The following is a 23,255-nucleotide window of genomic DNA, read 5'->3' as shown; positions in this document are numbered from 1 at the left end:
TTAAAATTTTTTTCACTTGAACTGTTTTTTAACTTAAAGCTGGATAATGGATCTCAGGCACCAGGTTGCAAAAGTTCCAGTGCAAAACATGTGTTCAGATAAGATTCAATTACATTAGTCGACATTTAGGTGCTGCTGCAGTATCATAGGTATTTGTCTTATTTTCCTTTATTTCTAGAACAATAAAATCTTAATCTTGAATTTCTTTTCTAAAACCTCTATGGATTGTCTATGAAACTTCAGGCACTCTTGAAGATAAGGTGTAGAAATATGAAATTTTGTGCACATTTTAGTAAAACAATTGCTTTCTCAACTCACTTGAAATTTCAGTGTTTTGTAGATTGCCTCAAGAGCGAACAGCTTGACCCTAGAATCAATGTTAGGATACATATGGAATTTAATATTGCATTCTTTGTCCCGGATCTGTAAAATCCCACTTAAACCTCCTTCTTCAAACCCATTGTGAGGATGTTTTGGAGGTTATTATGAGTCAGACTTTTCCTGCATGACTCAGTAATCATTTTATAAACATATTCTTTTTCTTGCATGTAGAGGATCAGAAGCCAATGCAGTGATTGTACATAAAATATAATTCCTTGTCTGCGAGGAGTTTTCAGTCAAATATGTAAATGACCGATTAAAACAAACATGGAGCAAACCACAGCTAAAGATTTGTCTCCATAGATTTAGAAAACAAATGTAGTGAAATGAGGAAATGCTTGTAATAATGTCAAAATTAATTTAATTTCATCTTTTTATAGTTTCATAATTTCAAAGAATAGGTCAGGTTTTGGCTTATTTGCTACAAGTACAGTACTGCTTTAAAATGCCTTCTTTCTTCCCCTGAACTGATTGTATTTGTGGAATCCACCCTGAAAGGCAGAATGCTCTCTGCAGCACAGAAGGGATTTTGAAGAAACATGATTCTATGATTCTAGTATTGTCAATGCGCTGTGAGTGCAGAAACCTGAGAATCAGTGTTCAGGATTGAGGAAGTATCTTGTGGTGCACAAGGGGCTGCCTTTTTTTTTTTATTGTGTGTTTGTCCAGAATGATAAAATGAATTGTGACATCCTTTCACATGTGGCTTGCCTCATGTTATTTTTCTTTTAATTTTCCACTGTCCAAAAAAAGCTTATATTAACATACTTCTGAATTAGCATATTTCTAAAAATACAGAATAGTGCATGTGTAACTTACAATAAAGTATTCTTCAGTTACATGAGTTTGTACTCAGGAAACTTAAACAATGAGTCCTCTTCTTCAATAAATAAAGAACATGGCTCAGATTTTCTCCCCAAGTGATGGCCCTGTTTTGCTGCTTGATACATCTGAAGAAGCCAGAACTTGACAGTAACTGCCAAAATGAGAATTCTCCCAATGAAGCCAGAGCAGGAACTCAGATGGTGAAAACTGGTGAAGCCTACGCATATGCCAATAGCTTTTCTGACATCCCCACAAACACTGCAGGATGTTAAGAAATGAAATGGTCAGATTTATTTTTCCCAGTGGCTTGTGAGCTCTTATCCAGCTGCTGTAAACTACAGCAATCGATAGATCACTCTAACACATCTTGGGCCAGAATAGTTCCAGTCTGAAAATCAGCCATAGATGTTGGCAGCAAAACCAGAAAGTCAATTTCTTTGAAAATCTCAATGTTTCTAATTTAACTGAAAATATCTCTCACCAAACTGTTCTAATTGTATAATCTCAGTCTAATATGTTGGTAAATAACATGCAATTGCTTAACACCCTTCTGTCTTTTGTTTTGTGTCTAATAGCAGAAAATTTTCCACCTCTACTGTTCAGCTTCAGAAGCAGGACAAAGAAATCTTATACTTTCTGAGTAATTCTCTGAGAATATGAATGGTGTCACAGGACACCTTTTGAGCAGGACACAAGAGAACCCCTATATTTTTATGAAAATACCTTGAAACTCATTAATGAAAATATTTACCACCTGTGGTATGACACAACCTTAATCACTGAGATTTTATGCAAAAACCCCACACCTACAAGTCATCCAGTATTGTTACCATGTATTAACGTAATACTCAAAGGAAAGACTGCCTTGTTTTATGACAATGGACTAGAAAATATGTGCTTAATTCACAGGTTTCTGTCTATGTTTTAACAAGCTATTTAAATGCCCTGGTCCTCAAGTTGCTACTCACAAAATCATTAGCATAATCACCCATTTTAGAGATGGGCTTTCTAAACAGATGTTCAAGTCCTACAGTAGTAATGGTAGTATAAGAACTCATATAAAAAGGACTGTAATATTAAAATGAAGGAAAAAACAGGAAACATGAAAAAAACAGGAAAAATACATATTCTGTTCTATAGAACACTTTTTAGCATAATTTAAATATTTATACTATAGCTTCACTACATTTTCCTAACTAATTCTGATACATTGACCTTACAGGAGTTCCCTTCGGTTTAGTTCATCCAATGAGGGGAAATGAATTCTATCTTATTAAAATGCTTTCTGCAACGGTGATACAATTTGATCCTCTTTTTGATTTTAACTGTTTACTCAGTCACAATCATTAAACACTATTCCAGAACCATGGGGAAACCCAAAATGGAGGAAGCTGTGGAATCCCTTCCAGAGCTCTCAAATACACTGGTGAGCAAACCCACCTTACTCTGGAAAGGGGAGGATTGTGGTTTTCCCAGTTCGATGATGATCACTTTTGTCTGACTACTATTAGATCATGCTTTCTAGAGCCAGATCCTTACAGCTCATGATTACACTTCTGAACAAGCAGGAATGTTGCTTTTGGAAAAAATAACCAATTACTGGCATTTTGAAAAAGTAACTCAGAGGTAGGTAGTGATTAACTTTCCTTTATCCTCAGCCCTTATTTCAAATTTCACATTGTCACCACACAATAGCCTCAGCATGATTCTCAGGAAGAAGAAACAGACACTCACAGTAAGGAGCAGTTAGAACTGTTGCCCTATCTGCCTTCACCCTTGGTTCTGAAAAGGTTTTGTTAGATGGGAAGTTAAACCATTATATTCCTCAGAGTCCATCTCCTTATCATTGCGCATGTATTTTGTAATTTGGAGAATCTTCTCAGTGTATGAAGAAATATATGTGGGAATCTTTATTAAAACATTGGCAGACTTCTACTGTCCTACAGTTTGGCAGTTCATATTGCTTTTGAAGTGTGTTTCAAGATACTGTATATATTTGAAAGTTTCTTAAATGGTACCACATTCTAAAACCTTGTTTTTCTTTAGAATAAAGAAATGTAGGAGAATAAAATAATCCAAAACATCAACTATTTTTAGATTGCACTCATAAATACTGCTTCTATTTATATATTAAACCAATATAAAATAGTAACAAAAGTTCACTTTTTAATTAATTGTCTTCTCGGGAAATCATGCATAAATTCTATTTTTCCAGTGCAGAGTGGCTTTTATTTTTCTGATATCTTAGTAAAAGCTGCATTTTCAAAGCTCCTGATTTAAAATTCTAACTAATCATGACATAGAATTAGTCTATTTATGGCTACAAAAAGCAAGCCTTGTTCTCATTAAGCAGTAAGTACTAGCTGTTTATAGATCTGACAGTTTGTTGGAAGTGATCCAAACCTATAGTGCTATGATTCCTTAGTAAAATTTAAACAGCTGTAGTCATGTAATTCAAAACCCTGGAAGTCTGCTGCAGTGCTTGTTCTGCTTCAGTATACCATGAATGCAGGATGCAGCCAGTCATATAAAGGATTCTTCTCTTCACAGAATGAAAGAAAGACGTGAACCACAAACCTGAACGCAACCTGAAAGGTCCAAATAGATGAGCTTGTGACAGCCTTTTCCGGAGCCCAGGTAGAGTAAACCTTTGTCTGTGAATTTTCTGCAGTGAGCTAAACTCAGATACTGTAAATGGGGGAAGCTGCTTTGCAAAAAAAAAACACGAACAAAAAAAACCAAAACCAAAAACAAAACAGAGAGCAAATTATTACAAGGGTATGTTACAGAATCAAAAGAACATAAAATACCATAGTTAAAGTATTCTGAAAATTGCTGTAAAGATGAAATAGAACTATCTCCTTGCTGAAGTTTGAAAGTCTCTCTCTTCTGCTGCACTTTTCCTCCACTGCTTGTATTGCAAATTACTGGGGAACAGCACTATCATACAACATATTTCACCATATGAAAACAGTATCATTTTAAAGTTATCTCAAGTAACTGCGTAAACATACTTTTCTAACCAACTGGGATTTTTGTGTGCCTACTTTGTGTGCTAACAGACTTCTCAGTACAAGCTTGCTGGACTGTATTTGCCATTGATTTTACAAGCAATGCCTGCTGGAAATGAAAACCAGAACTCTACCAAAGAACGTTAAAAGCATAAATGTACAGTTAGAGCTTCTCAAGTCACAGAATTATTTAGAAGAGTACTATTAAAAGAATCTGAAAAATTGAAACAGATAATAAAGGGAATTATCCAAAAAAGAATCATCCAATGTTAGGTTTTAGAAAGCATTTCTTTATACTGAATGTTAGTTAAAAGAAAGAAAACTGTATAAGTGGAAAATGTTAATCAACAGCACTCTGTAAAAGCAAGAATCTATACTCTGAATATACTTAAGTTTCCATCTGCAGCTTTGGTTTATAACATTCTGAAAACTGTTCATTTTACAGAACTAACTGGAATAAGTAACAACTGCCACAAGCACCACAAATGAAAGCATCCAGAAAACCAAAACCTAGAATTAGGACCTACTGCTGTAGTAGACATTTAGTTGCAGGGATATAGTTGTGCAGTTCTGCAAGTCAGCAAAAGCAGGCATTTTGAAGAAAGATGGGAACACCCACTGAGGCGCTGACTACTTAAGGAATGGCATACATTTTTGGAACTGCCTTTATATTTTCAATATAGAGCAGGGAAACATTGTAACTTGAATTAAACACACACACACACACACACAGAAAGATAGGAATCTGGAAAAGAATGTTATTGTAAAAAAGGATAATGAAAAATATTAAGAAATTAAATATTACATTTCATGAAAAAAAAAACAAGACAGACAATGTGCATCAGAACCAGATATTAGAATATAAGGGCATGTGTGTTTGTGGTGCAGTTTTTTAAAATGGAAACATTTAATTTATATTAAATACAGAAATAAAAGTATCCTTCTTTATAGAAGCATAAACCTTTTCGCACTTTAGTGACATATTCCACAGAAATGAGGAGAGAATCAAACTCAGAGAGAATTCAGTTCCAAACATATCTGACAAAACAGATAATAAGAGACTGGGTTTTATACCCTAGCAGTTCTGAGTCTTCTTTAAGTATATGCTGCTACAAAGTTACACATTTAGGGCACAGGGAAGTCTTTCTTATGGCATTTTGAAGACTATGATCAAAACCTTCCAGTGCTTTTGAAAAGACACTGATTTTCTTTACAGGTCATATAACCCATTTTTATGATCTGGGATTTTAATACATGCCGCCTTCTGCCATTTTTAAAGTGACAGCTTTCTTAAAACTTAATCTTGAGCACAATGACTACTGAAAATCTTTGTTTTGTGTTGTGGCTAAATTCTGCAGGAATTCTGTCATACTGGTTTTTCAATTAATTTTGCTATTAGCAGTCTCAGGATCATTGTTTTGAAGCAATCTGGCCAAATCACCTTCTGACATTTATTCCTGTTGGGCAACATTCATGTCTACCTTATGCAACAGAACTTTTCAGAGGGAAATTGTATCTGATGATCTGTGTTGTGTAATACAGAGGTTAAAATATTTACATAGAACAGTAGGAGTGAATCAAAAATGACCAAACAGTTTTGAGCACACTCAGTCTATGCTTCACTTGTTCCTTGTTCCAGTAACAGACATCTGATATACTCCTTGTTCCAGTAACAGACATCTGATATGCAATAGCAAACTTCACGTGCAGTGTTACGAAATGCAATACTGCCACCTCTGAGAACTTTGCATTAGTTACCTTTTTACACAGGACCTGTGGTGAGCTAATGCTTTTGAGATGACATGTGAAATGTTTATCAAATTTGTCTGCTACCAAAAACCTCATAGAACAGCAACTTTTTGTACATCCCCATAATCTCAGAAAAAATGAACTTTGCTTTTGTCCAAAAATTGTCAGTAAAAACAGTAGTACATTATGGTTTTAAATCAGACACATCCTGTGTGAGTGGGAAAATTTCTTATTAATGAGGTACAAGTAAACTGCAAAATATATTTTGTCGGAGAATTTTTATTTTTGTTTTAAACATTTTATTGCATTGAAAGTTTCACCTACTCTGGAGAAATCTTTCTTGGGCACATGCTGTTTATGCATCAAAAGAAATTAATGGTTCTGACTTCTGGTGGCAACAGCATGCTTAGGTAACCAGAATAACATACGCTGAGATTGCCTATAGAACAGCTGTTCCAAATTTCAACATAAATATATGGAAATTTAAAAAGACAAAATATCAGCCAACATGGTGAAAACACAGATTATGATAGGAGTAACACTGATGTAGAGATGAGTGGTAAGATTGGAGACACTAAACGGAAAACTTTGCCAAAAGAAGTTAGTTATATGATGATACAGCATTACAGACTAAGAAAAACAAAAGTCAAAATGTATTATGTAAATGCCAAAGAAAAATATGTTTCTGGACTTTTGGGGTTGCTGTTGAAAGGAAGACATCAGTTTTCCTCAGAGGAAACACAAACTGTACAGCTATCTTCAAATCTATATACGTCTTTGTGATGGCTGCTATCGTGGACCAGCATGTCTTCTTCCCTTTATGGCAGCTTTTAATGCAGCAATTCTACCTACCAGGCAGACTTAGAGTCTCATGGAGGGATACATCTAAAACAGGAATGGCAGACCTCTGTAAGAAGGCAAACTCTCTGCCTTCAGCTCACTGATCTTCCAAATAAGAGTTTGGAATAACTCTTTTGCAGTTGTCACACAAGGCCTTGGCTCACACAATACACCTACCCACAATCCTCTCTTGCAAAAATAAATTTATAAGAACATATCTAACTTGCAAACTTCTGGCATTATCATGAGTAACTAGACATGCCCAAGAAAATTTTGGCTAGCAAGCACTTTTAAAAGTTTCTGTAAAACTGTGAAATATATAGGGTAATCTAGCACATGTTTTTGATTATACTATAAAGAGGAAAGAACTGCTATTTAAGTCAAATGTATGAGGTAGTTTTTTCATTTTGTATAGCAGAATCCTGTAAACCACTCAAAAAGAGTATTTCTACTACATATGCCTCTAAGTTTCCTGCAAGGTGAAAACAAACACACTTTCTTGTTTCTGTTTCATTTTACCTTGACAATAGTCGTAGTGTTCCATTAGTAATATCTGTATACGACAGATTTAAATAGAGAAGAGCTCTGCAGCCTTCTGATATGAGTCTCATCGATTCATCCTGCATAATTAAAAAAAAAATCCAGAAGTACATTAAAATGATACTTGTATTAATTTACCTTACATTTTTATGCAGAATAACATGGGAAAAAAACATTAATAAGTCTCTTTAAATCATCATCATAATTTTTACATATCCCAGCCATTTTCTTTGGAAGCCTCCGAGTAGAATACTGAGACACACATGATGCTACTGTTACTCACTTGAAGAACGGTCATTTTAACATTCTAATTCAAGGAAACATTCTACACTACACAGTACTACAGAGAACAGGGGACTTTTCACATGATTGAAGGCTAGCACATGTTTACATATTTTGCTAAACAAAGGTTCTTGTCAGCCAATCCTGGTACGTAAACCGTTGGTGAATTTTGTCCAAAAACTCTGGTACACTTCTCTAACCAGTAATATAATTTTAAATGCTTCCTGTTTAGTTCTGCCCTCTAGGTGGAACATTAGATGTGAGAAATTATAAGGCTTCCATGTTTTATTGACCTGCAAAAGTGGTACTACCTATATTGTTCTATATACCATTCTATTAGAATACAATGTAAACAAAACTCCCAGTATGAAGAAAGTTTCACAGTAAATATCAAAATTTAGGCAAAAAGTCAACACTTATACATGAAAACATAATAGTTGAGTGCGTATCTTTCGCCATGAGGTGGTCGCCTTTTTATTATTTGAGTTATCAGGCAAAAGGACCATCGAGATTGCTGGAAATTCAACACCAATCAATACTTTAAAGAGGACAATTTGTGCTTTTGAAATACATTCCTGCAACAAAGGATTTGAGAGAGGTGGTATCAGTAAAAATAGGTATGTTGATGGAAGATAACCATAACCTGAAGAGAAACGAAGGTATAGGGAGTGGTGAGAAAGCACTGGGGGGATAGCATGATGGGAAACCTTCCATGTAACAGCAGCACAACCAGGGGTCCATCTCAAGTGTCTGAACGCAAACACTTGTAGCATGGGAATCAACCAGTAGGGATCGAAGTCCATGCACAGGTGCAGAGCTATGATTTCAGTGGGATTCCAGAGATGCAAAAAGGTAGCAGGCGCAACCAGAGGGCTGCAATGAATGGTTACAGAATATTTAGGAATGACAGCCCAGGAAGGGGAGGACAGGTTGCACTCTATGCAAAGGTATGCCTAAATGCATGGAGCTTTCCACTGGAATGGGTGACAAGTCAGTCAAAGGACTAGAGGCTAGACCAAGGAGGGTTACGTTGTGGTAAGTATCTGTTGCAGAGTGCTTGATCAAGAAAAGAAGGTAGATGAAACCTTCTTTGGGCAGCTGAAGGAAGCCTTACAATCGCCAGTCCAGGTTACTCATGAGAGACTTTAACCACTCTGATATAAGCTGGACGAACACGGCCAGGCACAAACAATCCAGGAGACTTCCAGAGTGTGTTGAAGATAACTGCTTGATCCAGGTGACTGATGAGTGGTCTAGGGAACATGTCCTTCAGGACTTGTTTCACAAACAAGGAAAAACTGGCCAAAGATGTGAAGAACTAGAGCGGCTTTGATTACTGCAACCATGAAAATGAGGAGTTTAAAATCCTGAAAGAATAAAATTGGACAAATTGTAGAAGAACAAGCCTGAACTTGAGAACAGATTTTGGCTTCTTTAGGGGTCTGCTTAACAGGATCTCATGGTAGACAGCCGTGGAGGGCACAGGGACCCAGGATTGATTGATCTTCAGGGCCAAGGTACTCAATGACTTTTTTGGGTTTTACTGCTAAGGTTTTTCTTAAGGCTTCCCAGGTGCCTCCCAGGAGCCTACTAGCAGAGTATAGGGGAGTGGAACAATACCCATGGTAGAAGAAGATAATGTCAGGGAGCACTTGAGAAAGTGGGACAAGACAGGATGCATTCAAGAGCCCAAAGAAAGCTGGCTCCTGTTGCTGAGAGGCCTCATGCATTTTTGAAAGGTCACAGCAATCAGAGGAGATTCCTGATGACTGGAAGATGGGAAATTTCACATCCATTTTCAGGAAATGGATGAAGGAGGATCCAGGAAACTAGAGGCCAGCCAGCCTCACCTGATGGAAAGGTTATGTAGCAAATCCTCCTTGAAGCCCTGTCCAAGCACATGAAGGATGAAAATGTGATAGCGAACAGCCAGCATGGATTTAGCGAGGGCAAAGCATTCCTCACTAAGGTGACAATTTTCTATGATGAAATTACAGGTTCTATGGATAAGGGGACAAAAGTAGCTGTTGTATATCTAGACTTCAGCAAGGCCTTCAACACAGGCCACAGTATCCTTTATAGCCAAATTGGTAAAATAAAGGCTGTATAAGTGGACTTCAAGGTGAGTGAAAATTTGTCCAGACTGCCAGGCCAAAGGGTTGTCACCAATGGTGCGAAGTCCCATTGGTGGCTTGTGGTGACTGGCATCCCTCAAGGGTCAATATAGGGGCCACCACAGTTAAATGCCTTTATAAATGGTTTGGATGACAGGAACAGAGTACATTCTCAGCAATTTCACAAATTATTCCAAACTGGGGGGAGTGTCAATACACTGGAGGCTAGAACTGACGCCAGGCCCAGAGAGCGGTGATCAATGGAGTTAAATCCAGCTGGTGGCCGGTCACAAGTGGTGTTCCACAGGGGTCAGTACTGGGGCCACTTCTGTTTAACATAGTTATCAATGATCTCGACAAAGGGATAGAATGCACCCTTAGTAAGTTTGCAGACGACACCAAGTTAGGTGAGAGTGTTGATCTGCTTGAGGGTAGGGAGGCTCTGCAGTGGGACTTGGACAGGCTGGATCAATGGGCCAAGGCCAACTGTGTGAGCTTCAACAAGGCCAAGTGCCAGGTCCTGCACTTGGGCCACAACAACCCCATGCAGCACTACAGGCTTGGGGATGAGGGGCTGGAAAGCTGCCTGGTGGAAAAGGACCTGGGGGTGCTGGTTGACAGCCAACTGAACGTGAGCCAGCAGTGTGCCCAGGTGGCCAAGAAGGCCAACAGCATCCTGGCCTGTATCAGATATAGTGTGGCCAGCAGGAGTAGGTAGGTGATCGTCCCCCTGTACTTGGCATTAGTGAGGCCACACCTCAAGGACTGTGTTCAGCGTTGGGCACCTCAGTACAACAGAGACATTGAGGTGCTAGAGAGAGTGCAGAGAAGGGCAACAAAGCTGGTGAAAGGCCTCAAGAATAAGTTGTATAAAGAGCATCTGAGGGAACAGGGTCTATTTAGTCATAAGAAAAGGAGGCTGAGGGGAGACCTTATTGCTTATACCTGAGAGGACATTGTAGAGAGGTAGGTGCTGGCCTCTTCTCACAGGTAATTTATGATAGAACAAGAGGGAACAGTCTCAAGCTGTACCAGGGCAGGTATAGGCTTGACATTAGGAAAAAATTTTTTAATGAAAAGGACTGTCAGGCATTGGAATAGGCTGCCCAGGGAGGTGGTTGAGTCACCACCCCTTAATGTGTTTAAAGGTCATTTAGATGTGGTGCTTGGAGATACGGTTTAGGGGTGTGCTTGGTAGAGTAGGGTTGATGGTTGGAGTTTATGATCTCAAAGGTCTTTTCCAACCTGAATGATTCTATGATTCAGAGAGATTTAGTCTGGAACAATGGGCTGACAGAAACCTCATGAAGTTCAACAAAGGCAAATGCAAAGTCCTGCATCTGGGATAGAATAATCCCATGCATCAGTACAGTCTAGATACTGGTTAGAAAGCAGCTATCATCAAACACACTGACCTGAAAGTTCTGGTCAATAACAATTTCAATGTATGCCAACAGTGGGCCCTTCTGAAAAAGGTGGCCAACTGCATACTAGGCTGTATTGACAAGAGTGTCAAATCCCTGCTATCCCATGAACCAGGCCCTGGCATCACCTAGGAATGTGCTTGCTGGTACGTACCAAATGTGTAATAGCAAGCAGGCTAACAACCAAGCAGAATGAACAGTTATGAAAGAGTCTTTGAGTCTTTACAATTCGGCAAGCCCTGGTCCTCTTTAGCTTACTGCCTTCATGCAGGAACCTACAATCAACATGATCCTTGACGAGCATACAACCTCAAAATATTATGCTGTAATTATAATATCGTATAGCAAGTGGTATATTATGTAGCAAGATGATTATACAGTGTTATTCAAAAAACTTCATAATATCCTTATCTTTGTTTCATCATTACCACTTCCTTGTAGCTGGTATAGCAAATAAAATTATATAACCTGCAAAAATGGTGAGAACAAAATATTTGTCCATAAAGCTAACATCAACATAGGACAGAGACGAAGATATGTATAAAATAGAACCAAAACAGAGTATTATAAATTAGAACCTCAGGATTCTTCTGCAGCTCTTCCCTCTCTAACTTGAGCATCATATGCAATTTTTGCATGATGCCCATAAGCTGTAGTTTATCTGTAATAATTTTTAAAACCTTGTGTGTAAACATTGGCGTGTTTCTGGGCTAGACCTTTGGACATACACTTTACTCCAAAGACAACTAAATTATAACAAATTATTTGCTTATATACTTAACACTATAAATAGCCTATAAATGGGTGTATACATTATACAAATATATTAAGAACCATAATTTCTAAAAAAAAATTATTTTCTTTTTAGACTGATATTAGAAAAATTTGCACCTACCAGTGTAGTTTCTAAGAAAGTAGAGTCAAACATTGCTTTTCCATCAGAGAAGAGCAATGAAAAAACATCAAAGAGAATTAATGGAAACAAGATAAAACTGAAAATGTTAATGGAAAAAGAATGGACAAATATATAACAGTGATTGCATACTTAGACACCTTTCAAATAAAAGCTCTCACAAATATCTAGAAATTTAGTGAGACATTTTTAGAGCCCAAGTGCACAACTGAATGAAGGAATACACGAATTTGGAAACAATATTAAAAAGTATTGTTGTTGACAACTGACAACTTAAAATAACAAAAAAAACCTCTCCCCAGACTGGTGAAGTTTTGAAGCCTGTTTATAAAAATTAATTGAGACCGAATATATCATTTTGCTCTGGCACTGTAGAAAACAAATGAGAACTTCACTAAGTTCTTCTGAATCCTACTAAACTCCATTTTTGAAGAACTTAAGAATACAAGTCTCCACTTTTCATCAAGAATATTTGTGTACCCAAATAACCACAGCACTTTAAAAAACCTTCATTCTTGGTATAAATTACAGTTCGTGGGAAATGTCTGTAGTACTTACATTTAATCCCTGGCATTCAGAGAGATTTAAGTCTTGCAAATTCTTACATTCACCTAAAAATAATAAAAAATATATGTCATATGAAAAGTGAACAGTTCAGATTCTCAGTGGACAACACAAATATAAGAATTCCTATTACACATTCAGTCCACCCAGGCCAATATCCTCCCTGAAACCACAGCCACAGCAGATTACTGAGAAGAAAGCACAAAAAACCAAAGGTAGAATACGGAGTTGGAGTAAGCTGTCCTGAGGAAATGCCTCTTCTTACACTCCATCAACTAATGGCTGGCTTAGGAACCAAGCTTTTTTCAGTCTTATGATACCAAAGGACTGGAAAGCTACCTAACTAAGCAATTAATACCAGAATTAAGCTTTCCACATAGGTTTATCTGTCCCTCCCATCCATATATTATGACACTAGAATCTAATTATATACATGAACAATTTTTCCCTCTGAAAGCAGAAATGCAGCATTATCAGACCAATTGTAGGAAAAGCCCTGCTTATCTTCTACAGGTATGGAATTTCAGAGAATTTAGCTGCCTGAGACAGTCTCTTCTCTGTGCATACAATCTATTATTTTTAGAAACTTCTGTTGCAGAGATTGTTGCAATTTTAATAACATAATGAAAGATATATGTGTGACACTAGAAACAACACTTACACATCCCTTCAGCCACTCTTCTGCCAAATTTTGAGTCTATCCTCCAAGGTAAAGATGCAAAAACTCCTATTAAACATAGCAATACTTTTTACCTTAATCTAATCTTCAAAAATAACTGATCTGTCTAAACTGAAATGAAAAAATAGGCCTGATACAGATACCTAATATGCAAAATACAGTATGAAAGGCTTACAGAGTTAAAAGAAATATATTTTTAAAATCTTTAAAGCGTTAGTACAATAGATCTGTATAATGTTTTCTATGCGACTATGACTTCACTGATAACCTGTAATACTGACTAACTCAGTGCCTTTTTGAAGGGTAGGACAACACTGAGAAGGACTGTACAACTCAGAAGAACCTAACCAATTAAAATCATTCTTAAGGCTGCTAAGCCACAGAAACTATATACCTCTTATATGTTTTCTGCCCTAGCACTAAATGAGACATAGTCATAATTTTACATGTGAACCTGTATGTGCTCCTGAAAGCAGCTGCTCATTTTGGTATTGTAGCTGAGTATAATTTAGTTAGCAGACAGAATGTAATACTAGTACAAAATTTCAGTTCAGACCTAGGAGATGGAAAGGAAGAAGAAAGAATATTTCCATAATTATTTATCACCTTTTCTTCCCCAGTTATTCTTTTTCTGTTTCCAAGCTCTCCTGGATAGAATGAGCTATCACATTACCAGAACAGTGAACAGTTCAAAACAATACAGAGCATACCAGTCATGATTCATGTTATTAAAACACATGATCAATTTACACTGACTAGCATATAGCTGCCAAAAATTAATGACTAAGATTTCATTTTCATGTGAGGTATAAAGTTGTCAATAAAAACACTCATTCACACTGTGAACTAACAGAATCTGAATGCAGGTAGACAACTGGCACCTACAGGAACAAAATGGAGAAACCAATCAATGAGTTTTCAAAGGTAATACTAACAACCAGCCACATGGATTAGAGGGATGCAGTAGCATGCATAGACAGGACTGCTCCATCTGTCTAATGAGTAAGAACTGCATAAATACTGAGAACACCCTACAGTTAAACTGATGCACCAATTTGTTTAAAAATGAAACATTTCTTTGCTTTCGAAAGAATTTACCTGATATCAGTTGATTTATTGCGCTACCCTTCCTCCAGGAAAAAAAAAAAATTTTGAGCCCAAAACAACAGTGTTCTAGAAACAGAACATCTGTGCAATGATCTGCACTCAAAATTGGGATTCAATACCTTCCCAGGTGCTAAGGTCAAAAGAACTGAGCATAATGCAAAGCTATTCACAGTCATAGAGAAAAAGTAACTAAGTAGTCAAGTGAAACTGTGAAGAATTTAAAAATAGTTTCAGAAGGAATGATACCAACTAGCAAAAGTAGGAGATTTGTGGGATGGAAAAAAATTTTTAAATACTAAAACCTGAGGGGTTAAAACATTTCTAAAGAAACACAACCTTGTGGCCAAACTTCACTGAAAATGCAGGAAAAGGACAGTGCACAGGAGTACTGCAGGAAATTTAGGAGGGAACATAGGCTAAAAAAATCACTAAAAATACGGAGGCAGATTTTGACATGGTTGCAGGGAGCAGTCCTTTTCTTCCCCTAATAATAATTCCTAATGATTGCCTTTAGCTTTCTTGGAAAGGCAAAAGCTCCTGGCTCACCCCTCTGGACTCTCCCTCCTCAGGTGGCCAGACCTGGAAGTGGTTTGGAGCAGGCCACTGCCAGGACCTGTATGTTCTCTTTGCACTCTGCCTATGCTCAGATGACATATAGCCTCATAAGCTCTTGAAAAAGATTATTTTTGAGTCCTTCTCAAAGCAGTTCAGCTAACGTTGTCTACCTAACATTGGCCATGAGAGGCACTTGGCAGTAGCAGGGCTAATTATGATAAATTTGGGCTCAACTTGAAAACAAGTCCACACTTGAGCACAGTCTAAAACTGGGGATTTGATAGGCACTGGATGACTTTCCCTGGTCTGGCTCTGTACGTGTTCCAATGGGTCAACACCCAGAAAGCTGGAAAATATCGGCTTCAAGCTCCTCTGACAAGCTCATCTGCCAAGATGAACTTAAATACAAAGAAGATTCAATACATGAATCCATGAGAACCTTCTGACAAAGATCAGTTAGAAATTGGTCCATATAGTTTCCCATGTTTAATCAAAATGAACAACAATAAACCAGAGACAGTAAAAACAACAACAAAAAAAAGAGATAGGACATTAAATCTTCAAAGTATTTGCGAAGGTTCAAGTAGCATGATGATTGAGTACACAATGCATATTATGTACAAGCTTCCATGCAAATGACTGTTTCATCTGTTCTAACGTTTCACTTTTCTTCCAACACAGGAATCCCACATACCCCAGCTGTGCCTCCTCCAATCTGTACAACACTGATTAAGACTATCAAAAAATTTCAACTCTTCCAGCTGTCACGGAAAATAACTGGGGCCAGCTGAATGTCAGGATGCAAGTAGTTACTATTATACTACTGCTTGTTCTTTGTAAAGCATCCGACTGCAGGAAGACAAGGAATAGGAGTCTGAGAAACAATGAAAGGGCAAACATCTTAAGGAAAGCATCTAGCACAGTCAAGCGCAATGTCCAAGGCCTACCTTGTGATATATACACTTATCTTCATGAGAAATACCTAGATTGTCAGGAAAGAAAATTGATTTTTGTGGCACCTGATTGGCCAGAGGATTTAAAACACATGCTGCTAGCAAGAAACAGGATTCGTAAACTGAAGAATAATATGTTTTCCAAGTATAAGGTACTGAAAAGTCTGGATTTACAACAGAATGATATATCAAAAATTGAGAGTGAGGCTTTTTTTGGTTTGAATAAACTTACCACACTCTTACTTCAGCATAATCAAATTAAGAGTTTATCTGAGGAGATTTTTATTTATATGCCCAGCCTAAACTACCTACGTCTTTATGATAATCCCTGGCATTGCAACTGTGAACTAGAAACTCTTGTTACAATGCTACAGGTTCCAACAAACAGGAATTTGGGGAATTATGCCAAGTGTGTGCACCCAATAGGACTCAAAAATCAAAAGCTAAAGCAGATAAAAGCTGAACAGCTATGTAGTGAAGAGGACAGGCAGGACCCCCAAAACATAAAACGGGAGAAGCCTGAAGCTGTCAAACCGGAATTTGATTCCTCTTTGTGCCACATGTACGTGTTTCCTGTACCAACACTGAACTGCAAAAGAAAAGGTTTGTCTCTTTCCTTATAACTCAATTAAAGATTTTAATATTCTGGCTCCCTTATTAGATTTATTCACATATTATTTACAGCAAATTAATACCGTACTAGTGCTCGCTTCACTTACTTCAACTAATACTGTTAATTGCTTTTCTCTCTTAAGAGAAACTCCTACAAGCAACAAGTAGGAGTTCTTTCTGCATTTTACCTCTACTCTGCAGCCCCAATTCCACAGGTATTCTTTACTGTGCTAGTATAAGATATTCAACAAAACCAACAGGAACAAAATTAAGCATATACTTAAGTTACTAAAGGACTAGCACCTCACTACTCTGATTTTACAGCTACAAACATACTGATCAGTCAAACTACAGCTGTGCTGAAATTGTTGTACTGACAGAAAAAAGCACAGAGTGTCTTTTCTTCTTTCTAGTGTACAAACACAAAGATAGCAACAACTTTGACAGAAGCGAGCTGTGAAGCAGGACTGGAGCAGCCAGCTGTGCTTGCAATGCCCAAAGGAACCTGATTGCAAGGGAGAGCCATTGCGTCCTCACATGTTCTGCTCAAGATTTCTTCTACTAAGGGAAGAAGTCGTATGCTTTTGTTCATAAAGAAATACCTCCTCTGTATTCTTCCTCCCAGCACCCAGGAAACATTTCAAATGTGAAGGGTCTTCAAGAAATGTTTTTCAGACACTTGGATCCTTTCCATTCCTAAATCCATCTCAGGCTCCTAAAAGCTACAGTTAAGCCTTAAGGATAAACCAGCTGGAGTACAAATCAACACAAAAGTGCACATTTACTCATGCTTTATATCTCCCATATTTTATCCCATGATGAAACAAAGCAAATAACAAAACAATTCAGAAGAGAGTTGTTCTCTAACATTACAAATCTGAAATGAAAAGCGTTACTAGCAGTAGCCAAAATCGGGAGGATTTCTTTCCAACTTTTGCGAACCATAGCCTGCAATACCAGATCACTGCAGTCTGTTTTGCCCACTTGTATCTTGCAATGTCTTTGCTAAACTTTTATTTGCTTTAACAGTGACTTAAATCTACATTACAGCTCTGTGTGCCCTTATTCTTGGACCTTGATGCCAAAGATAAGCTCAGGAGACAATACCTAAACATAAAGAATTAACAATTTCAGTATTTGATTACAAGGTTTATCCACTACGTATGTCATAAAAAGTGATCCATGTTTTTACTTTTTTCCACCCTGTTAAATTCCTTTTTTCTTCCTATGGCACGCTTTTCTCTTTGTTTTACCATGCAGCTACTACATCTTTTTTATTAATGATTTAAGCTTTTTTACTGGCTAACATTTATTAATTTCTTACAATTCACCTACCTTACCTTTCCTTGTAGATAGGATCTTAATCATTAGATTACAAATTATGATCTAAATTATCCTCCATAGGATCTTAATTATATCATTAGCACAGAATCACAGACTGGTGAGGGTTGGAAGCGACCTCTGGAGATCATCCAGTCCAACCCCCCTGCCAGAGCAGGTTCACCTACAGCAGGTTGCACAGAACCGCATCCAGGAGGGTTTTGAATATCTCCAGAGAAGGAGATACCTTATGTCTCCAATAAACTGTACTACTGAACAAAAACTAGGCATCTATTATAACCTTAATATAAGAAAAGACTGACTTTCCAGCTCTCCCCATTTATTGGTATCAAAGAGATGAGCTGAATACATTAATATACTCAAAAACTTTTGGTGAGAAAAATGTTACTTTTGTCTCTAAGTTCACAGAAACATTCAATGTGGTCTGCTCTTCATGAGAGTTTCACAGGCTTTTACAGTATTTTAAAAAAATGGTTTAATGTCTTTAGTATGAATAATGAAGGAATGAATTTATTCCAACATCTATATGAGTGTACTAGAGGGTACAGGGACTCCCTCCTTCAGGTCAAGAACTAAGTATATCAGTCCAGGATTTCCTGAATGTCTAGCATGGACACATCATGTTCAATATTTTTTTGGAAGTATTGGATCTACTGTGCATGTGCTTGACAGCTGGATGCAGATACCCCATGGACATTTGGGATTTCTGAACATATGGTAATCTTTGATCAAAGCACTGTACTTACTGTCTTTGCATATGATTACTGTGCAGCAGATGCACAATTTCATTGGAATTTTCATCAGAAACAGGAATATAACACACCTAAAATCCTGGGAAGACATAAAAATTTCTCTAAATCCACATGGACCAGATTTCAGAGTAGGAAAAAAGGTGCACCAGCTGCCAAACCAGCAAGTTGAAGTGAAAAGCTGCAATCCATTATTCCTTTACAATGGAGCAGATGGAATGACAAGCAGTATACCAGCGCTACGTATCTCTAAGGAGATATGACGACAGGTCAGCAGCTTTCAGTTAATGTCAGAAAGCTCATGAAAGAAACATCTTAAACATACATATAACCATGTGTATGTTCTCCTTTTTGAAGAACTTATTTATATCTCATCAGTCCAGTGACACACCAGACCTTTCAGTACTTCAGTATGAAAGTATCCTATAGCCTTGATTCCGCTTTACTAAAAAAAGCAACAAAAGTTGAATGCAAAAGTAACTTCTGTTTGCTTTTCTGCAAAAGACTTTGTATTTGCAAGAGCAGTTGAAAAAATCTGCTTTCTAGTACTGCCAAGCTCTCCAAGTCTCTATATTCAAGCATTATTTGCATTCATTTGGTGATAAATACGCTATGAAACTTTGACATCTGCACAAGCAGGAAGTACTCCAACCAGAGCAGGCTGGACTAGTTATAGTATTTAAGTATTTACAATACCAATGCTCTGCTCAAAATTAGACATAAAGCAGGAAGACTGATATGTTGGTTTAGTCTCAGGAATACCTGATGCATTACGCATCTTCAGAACTTCAGAAGTACAGTGACAACATGAATTTCAGCACAGATCCAGAAACTACTTGCTTTCATTCAAAGATGGTCAAATATTAGATACCGCTCATTTTCTTGTAATAACAGGCCAGGATTAGAACACTCATTGAGTGAACATAATCCTGGAGATTAGGTTTATTAACATTATCCTGAGAGGATTCAAACCACAGTTTGCACTTCTCAAGAATGTGCCCTTACTACCGGACTAGAAGTTACTCATTCTGTAACCCTTTTGCAAGGAACACTGTAATGGTACGTACACAGATGACTGAAAGGTGCTTGGCTACTTAGGTAATTCCAACGATACAAGTAGGATAGAGAAGCAGACAGATAGAATGCCACTACACTGCCTGGACATATAACAACTCAAGTACTGTAAGAAATATTAAGTCTTAAATATTACTAAACTACTACAGAACTGCAACTATAGAACTATAATTGTAACTCTAACATTACTATAAATACTATAATAACTAGCATTTTTATTGCTGATAAAATTTAGAACATTTTATCTTTTGGCAACACAAAACAAAGGATGTAAGAGAGCACACTTGATTATGGAAGATGTTCATATGCCAATGAACATTTTTTATATAGTTACTCTGGTTTCCTTTCTTTAAATGATCAAGCTCTTCACACATACTTTTTATTAGTATAGTGTCTTCACTACCTACCTTATCCCTATGCAAACTAATAGTACAGTTCTATTAAAATAAAATTATAAAACACAGAAAGAGGCTTTACTATAATCACTAATGAAAAGAGCAATTTTCACACGGAATGTAAACATACAAGTGAACAAACCAACGAAATTCGGAAGTCAAAAAAGCATGTTGACACTAGTAGTCAGGATAAAGGGGAAAGAAAACAAGAAACAATGCTAGACTGACAAAACTCCGTGTGGTATGCAGCTGTGATATGCTGTCAGAATAATCTGAAGCTGACATAAGTTATGTCTTTTTCATTTTTTAAGATTTAAAGAAAGTTCCAGGTAACATACCTCCAGATATAGTTAAACTTGATTTGTCCAACAACAAAATCAGACAACTACGAGCCAAAGAGTTTGAAGATGTCAGTGAACTGAAGATATTAAACCTAAACAGTAATGGAATAGCTTACATTGATCCTGGTAAGAATAATTTAAAATATTCATTAAAAAGTTATTTGTGTTTTATTATTTATAAATTTTGATAATGTCTCTATCAGATATAAATGTGCTGAAAAAAATTATTTAAAAATCTAGAAGTTGGTGCAAATTTTACCTTTCGTACCACACAATTCGTAAAGGTTTGCACTGAAATGTATTCATCATGTAAGTCATGAAGAGAGACTGATTTCACATGCCCTTTCTTAATACTAAATCAACCAAGTGCAAAAATTTAATTCTGCAGACTGAAGGCTAATAATTTCCCAAAATGCTAAATAGTTGAATATTTTTTAAATACCTTCGTCAAATCTAAGAAAACTTGTCATATAATGAGGCTGCTTTTAAATTATATTGGACAATAAAGTAACAGACAAACCAAAAGGATTTAACCTCTTTTAGGTTTAAATCACTACATACAATTGCTCTTAAATTATGTATTATTAGAACTCAAGTGGCCTTGTGGGCAATTTGCTTATCACCTATGTGTATTCAGTTTTTAATTATGAAAGCAGACACAAGGAGAGAGAGATAGAAAGTATGATGCAAAAAGAGCCTTCTTTAGTAGTATTTTGGAAGTTAAACAGCAGTAGAAACTGCTAATATCAGCAAAATGGTACTTATGAGGTTTAACATAACACATAGTCTGTTTATTTAGATTGACTTCTGCCATTAAATGAAACAGTATACGTGCAAAAAGTATGAACTGATCTCTGAAACGAGACTCAGAAGCATTATTATGAAGCTCCATGTTTACTATATTCTGTATCTTAAAATATTAACTTAAAGGTTCTATACACACACATGTACCTATCATGCCAATAACAGTAGAATTCTATGAGCAAATCAAGCATTCATTCACCTTCACCGTCCCTACTCTACACTCATGCATGCTCATTGTTTTATAACTTTACCATCAGTACAACTCCCCTAATGTCCATATATTTATACCAATAAACCTCTTCAGGCACAAGCCATAAAGTTCAGTGTTTGAAAACTATTTTTTGTAGCCTTTAGTAATGGCTTTAGTAATATTTTTTTTAATTAATAAATGTATAATTATAAAAATGTTGTTTCTGTTACAGCTATGCATGGGGGTTTTCTATCTTATCTTTACAAGGTACTAATAACTATTTTTCTATTGACTAGCTGCTTTCTCAGGCCTCAGTAACTTAGAGGAGCTGGATCTATCAAATAACAGCTTGCAGAATTTTGAATATGGAGTACTGGAAGATCTTTACTTTCTGAAAATACTGTGGCTGAGAGACAATCCTTGGAGATGTGATTACAACATTCATTACCTTTTCTACTGGTTGAAGCATCACTACAACGTTCACTACAATGGCCTAGAATGCAAAATGCCTGAGGAATACAAAGGATGGTCTGTTGGAAAATATGTTCGAAGTTATTACGAGGAGTGCCCAAAAGACAAGCTGCCCATTTATCCAGAAACTTTTGATCTGGACAAAGATGATGAGGAATGGGAACGACACAAAGAACAATCAGTTCAAACAGTAAAGAAGCATGGTGTAATTGTCACTGTGATAGGCTAATAAAGGAATCCCTTTTTTTTTCTTTTTGTAGTACATTCAAATATTTGATACTCTGATAAAGAAAAACATTCTGTTTACATTTTTTTTTGTTAACTATACTGATTGTTTGTAGGACTATCTGCCTACAAAGATTTCTGTTTATTGCAGTTAGTAATTACAGAATGGTATTAGTTATACAGCATCCTTCATCAAGTAATTGTTTCTGACAATTTGTTCTGGACATTCTTGTGAAATATTTTGGCAAATATTTGAAAGTATACGGTAGAAATCAATAGACACAAACGTACATAATGTGGTGGGGTGGAGCTGTCTTATGTATGAACACAGCTTATGTGTTGACACGGAACTTGCTGCAGGATTGTGACCAAGACACATTTTTCTTGAATATATTGACAGTTCTTTGTATCTATCAGTTTCCTGAAATACTCCCAGAAAACATTTCTAAGATTTTTGTATCAGCTTCCTGTTGTTTTATTGTATATGAAAAATCAAACTGAAGACTAACCTTAAATACAGTTCTAGAAAACCAGGAATGGCAGTTGTTATACTGATTAGGATTCAAACCCAGAAGCTGGGTTCTGCTTGCTGATTTACCACTGTTCCTGCTCAGTTTTGAGTGGATAACTCAGCTCTGCCTCTTCTGTACCTGAGCTGCCTGAAACGATGAGTAGCCAAGACACGGTTGGTTCCCAAGATCCAGCTCCACATGCTCATATTTGCCTCGTTGGGTTTTCGCAGTAGGCAGAGCTGAAGTCTTTCTAGTAAGCATTTTAGGTTGCCATGTCGGTTTGACACAGATTACAACAGCACTTCTAAGTGAAGAGGACCATGTGAAGGCTGCTGTGGTCTGCATCCAACCCCGTGGCCAGTGCCCATCCAAACTGAAGGTAAGTATGCTTTTGAGTGCTCAGTAAAAGTGTAGGTCTTTCTCAAAGTCCGTCCTTCCCCCAGCTCATTCGTAAAATGCACATTATAGCACCTCCTTATAACACAATTGTCTATGTGAATATACATTAATTAAAAACTGTGATTACTCTAATACTATGGTAAGAGCTGTATAAATGCCCCAGCTTAGCAGATAATATCTCTAAAGATAAAATTCGTTGCTACAC

At 36.9% G+C, this 23,255-nt stretch overlaps 2 protein-coding genes across 2 annotated transcripts in view; one reads left to right on the top strand and one right to left on the bottom strand.

Moving 5' to 3' along the window:
• The window catches only part of FBXL13 (F-box and leucine rich repeat protein 13), a 43,796-nt gene extending 36,379 nt beyond the window's left edge, over positions 1 to 7,417 (bottom strand). The window contains exons 1-2 of the mRNA XM_086474316.1: positions 7,326 to 7,417; positions 3,784 to 3,913 (exon numbers count right to left, since the gene is read on the bottom strand). Of these exons, the coding sequence (XP_086330442.1) occupies positions 3,784 to 3,913; positions 7,326 to 7,417 (222 nt within the window). The remainder of the gene's footprint in view (positions 1 to 3,783; positions 3,914 to 7,325) is intronic.
• An 8,366-nt stretch (positions 7,418 to 15,783) lies between these two features.
• On the top strand, positions 15,784 to 22,143 carry LRRC17 (leucine rich repeat containing 17). The gene is made up of 3 exons (XM_009945932.2): positions 15,784 to 16,540; positions 20,420 to 20,575; positions 21,740 to 22,143. The coding sequence occupies exons 1-3, from the start codon at positions 15,784 to 15,786 to the stop codon at positions 22,141 to 22,143; spliced, it is 1,317 nt and encodes a 438-aa protein (XP_009944234.1).
• Positions 22,144 to 23,255: the final 1,112 nt, after the last annotated feature.

The sequence above is a fragment of the Leptosomus discolor genome, chromosome 1 (genome assembly GCF_034619465.1).
Source record: "Leptosomus discolor isolate bLepDis1 chromosome 1, bLepDis1.hap2, whole genome shotgun sequence".
Lineage (NCBI taxonomy): Eukaryota > Metazoa > Chordata > Aves > Leptosomiformes > Leptosomidae > Leptosomus > Leptosomus discolor.
This window is presented reverse-complemented; position numbering and strand designations above follow the sequence as displayed.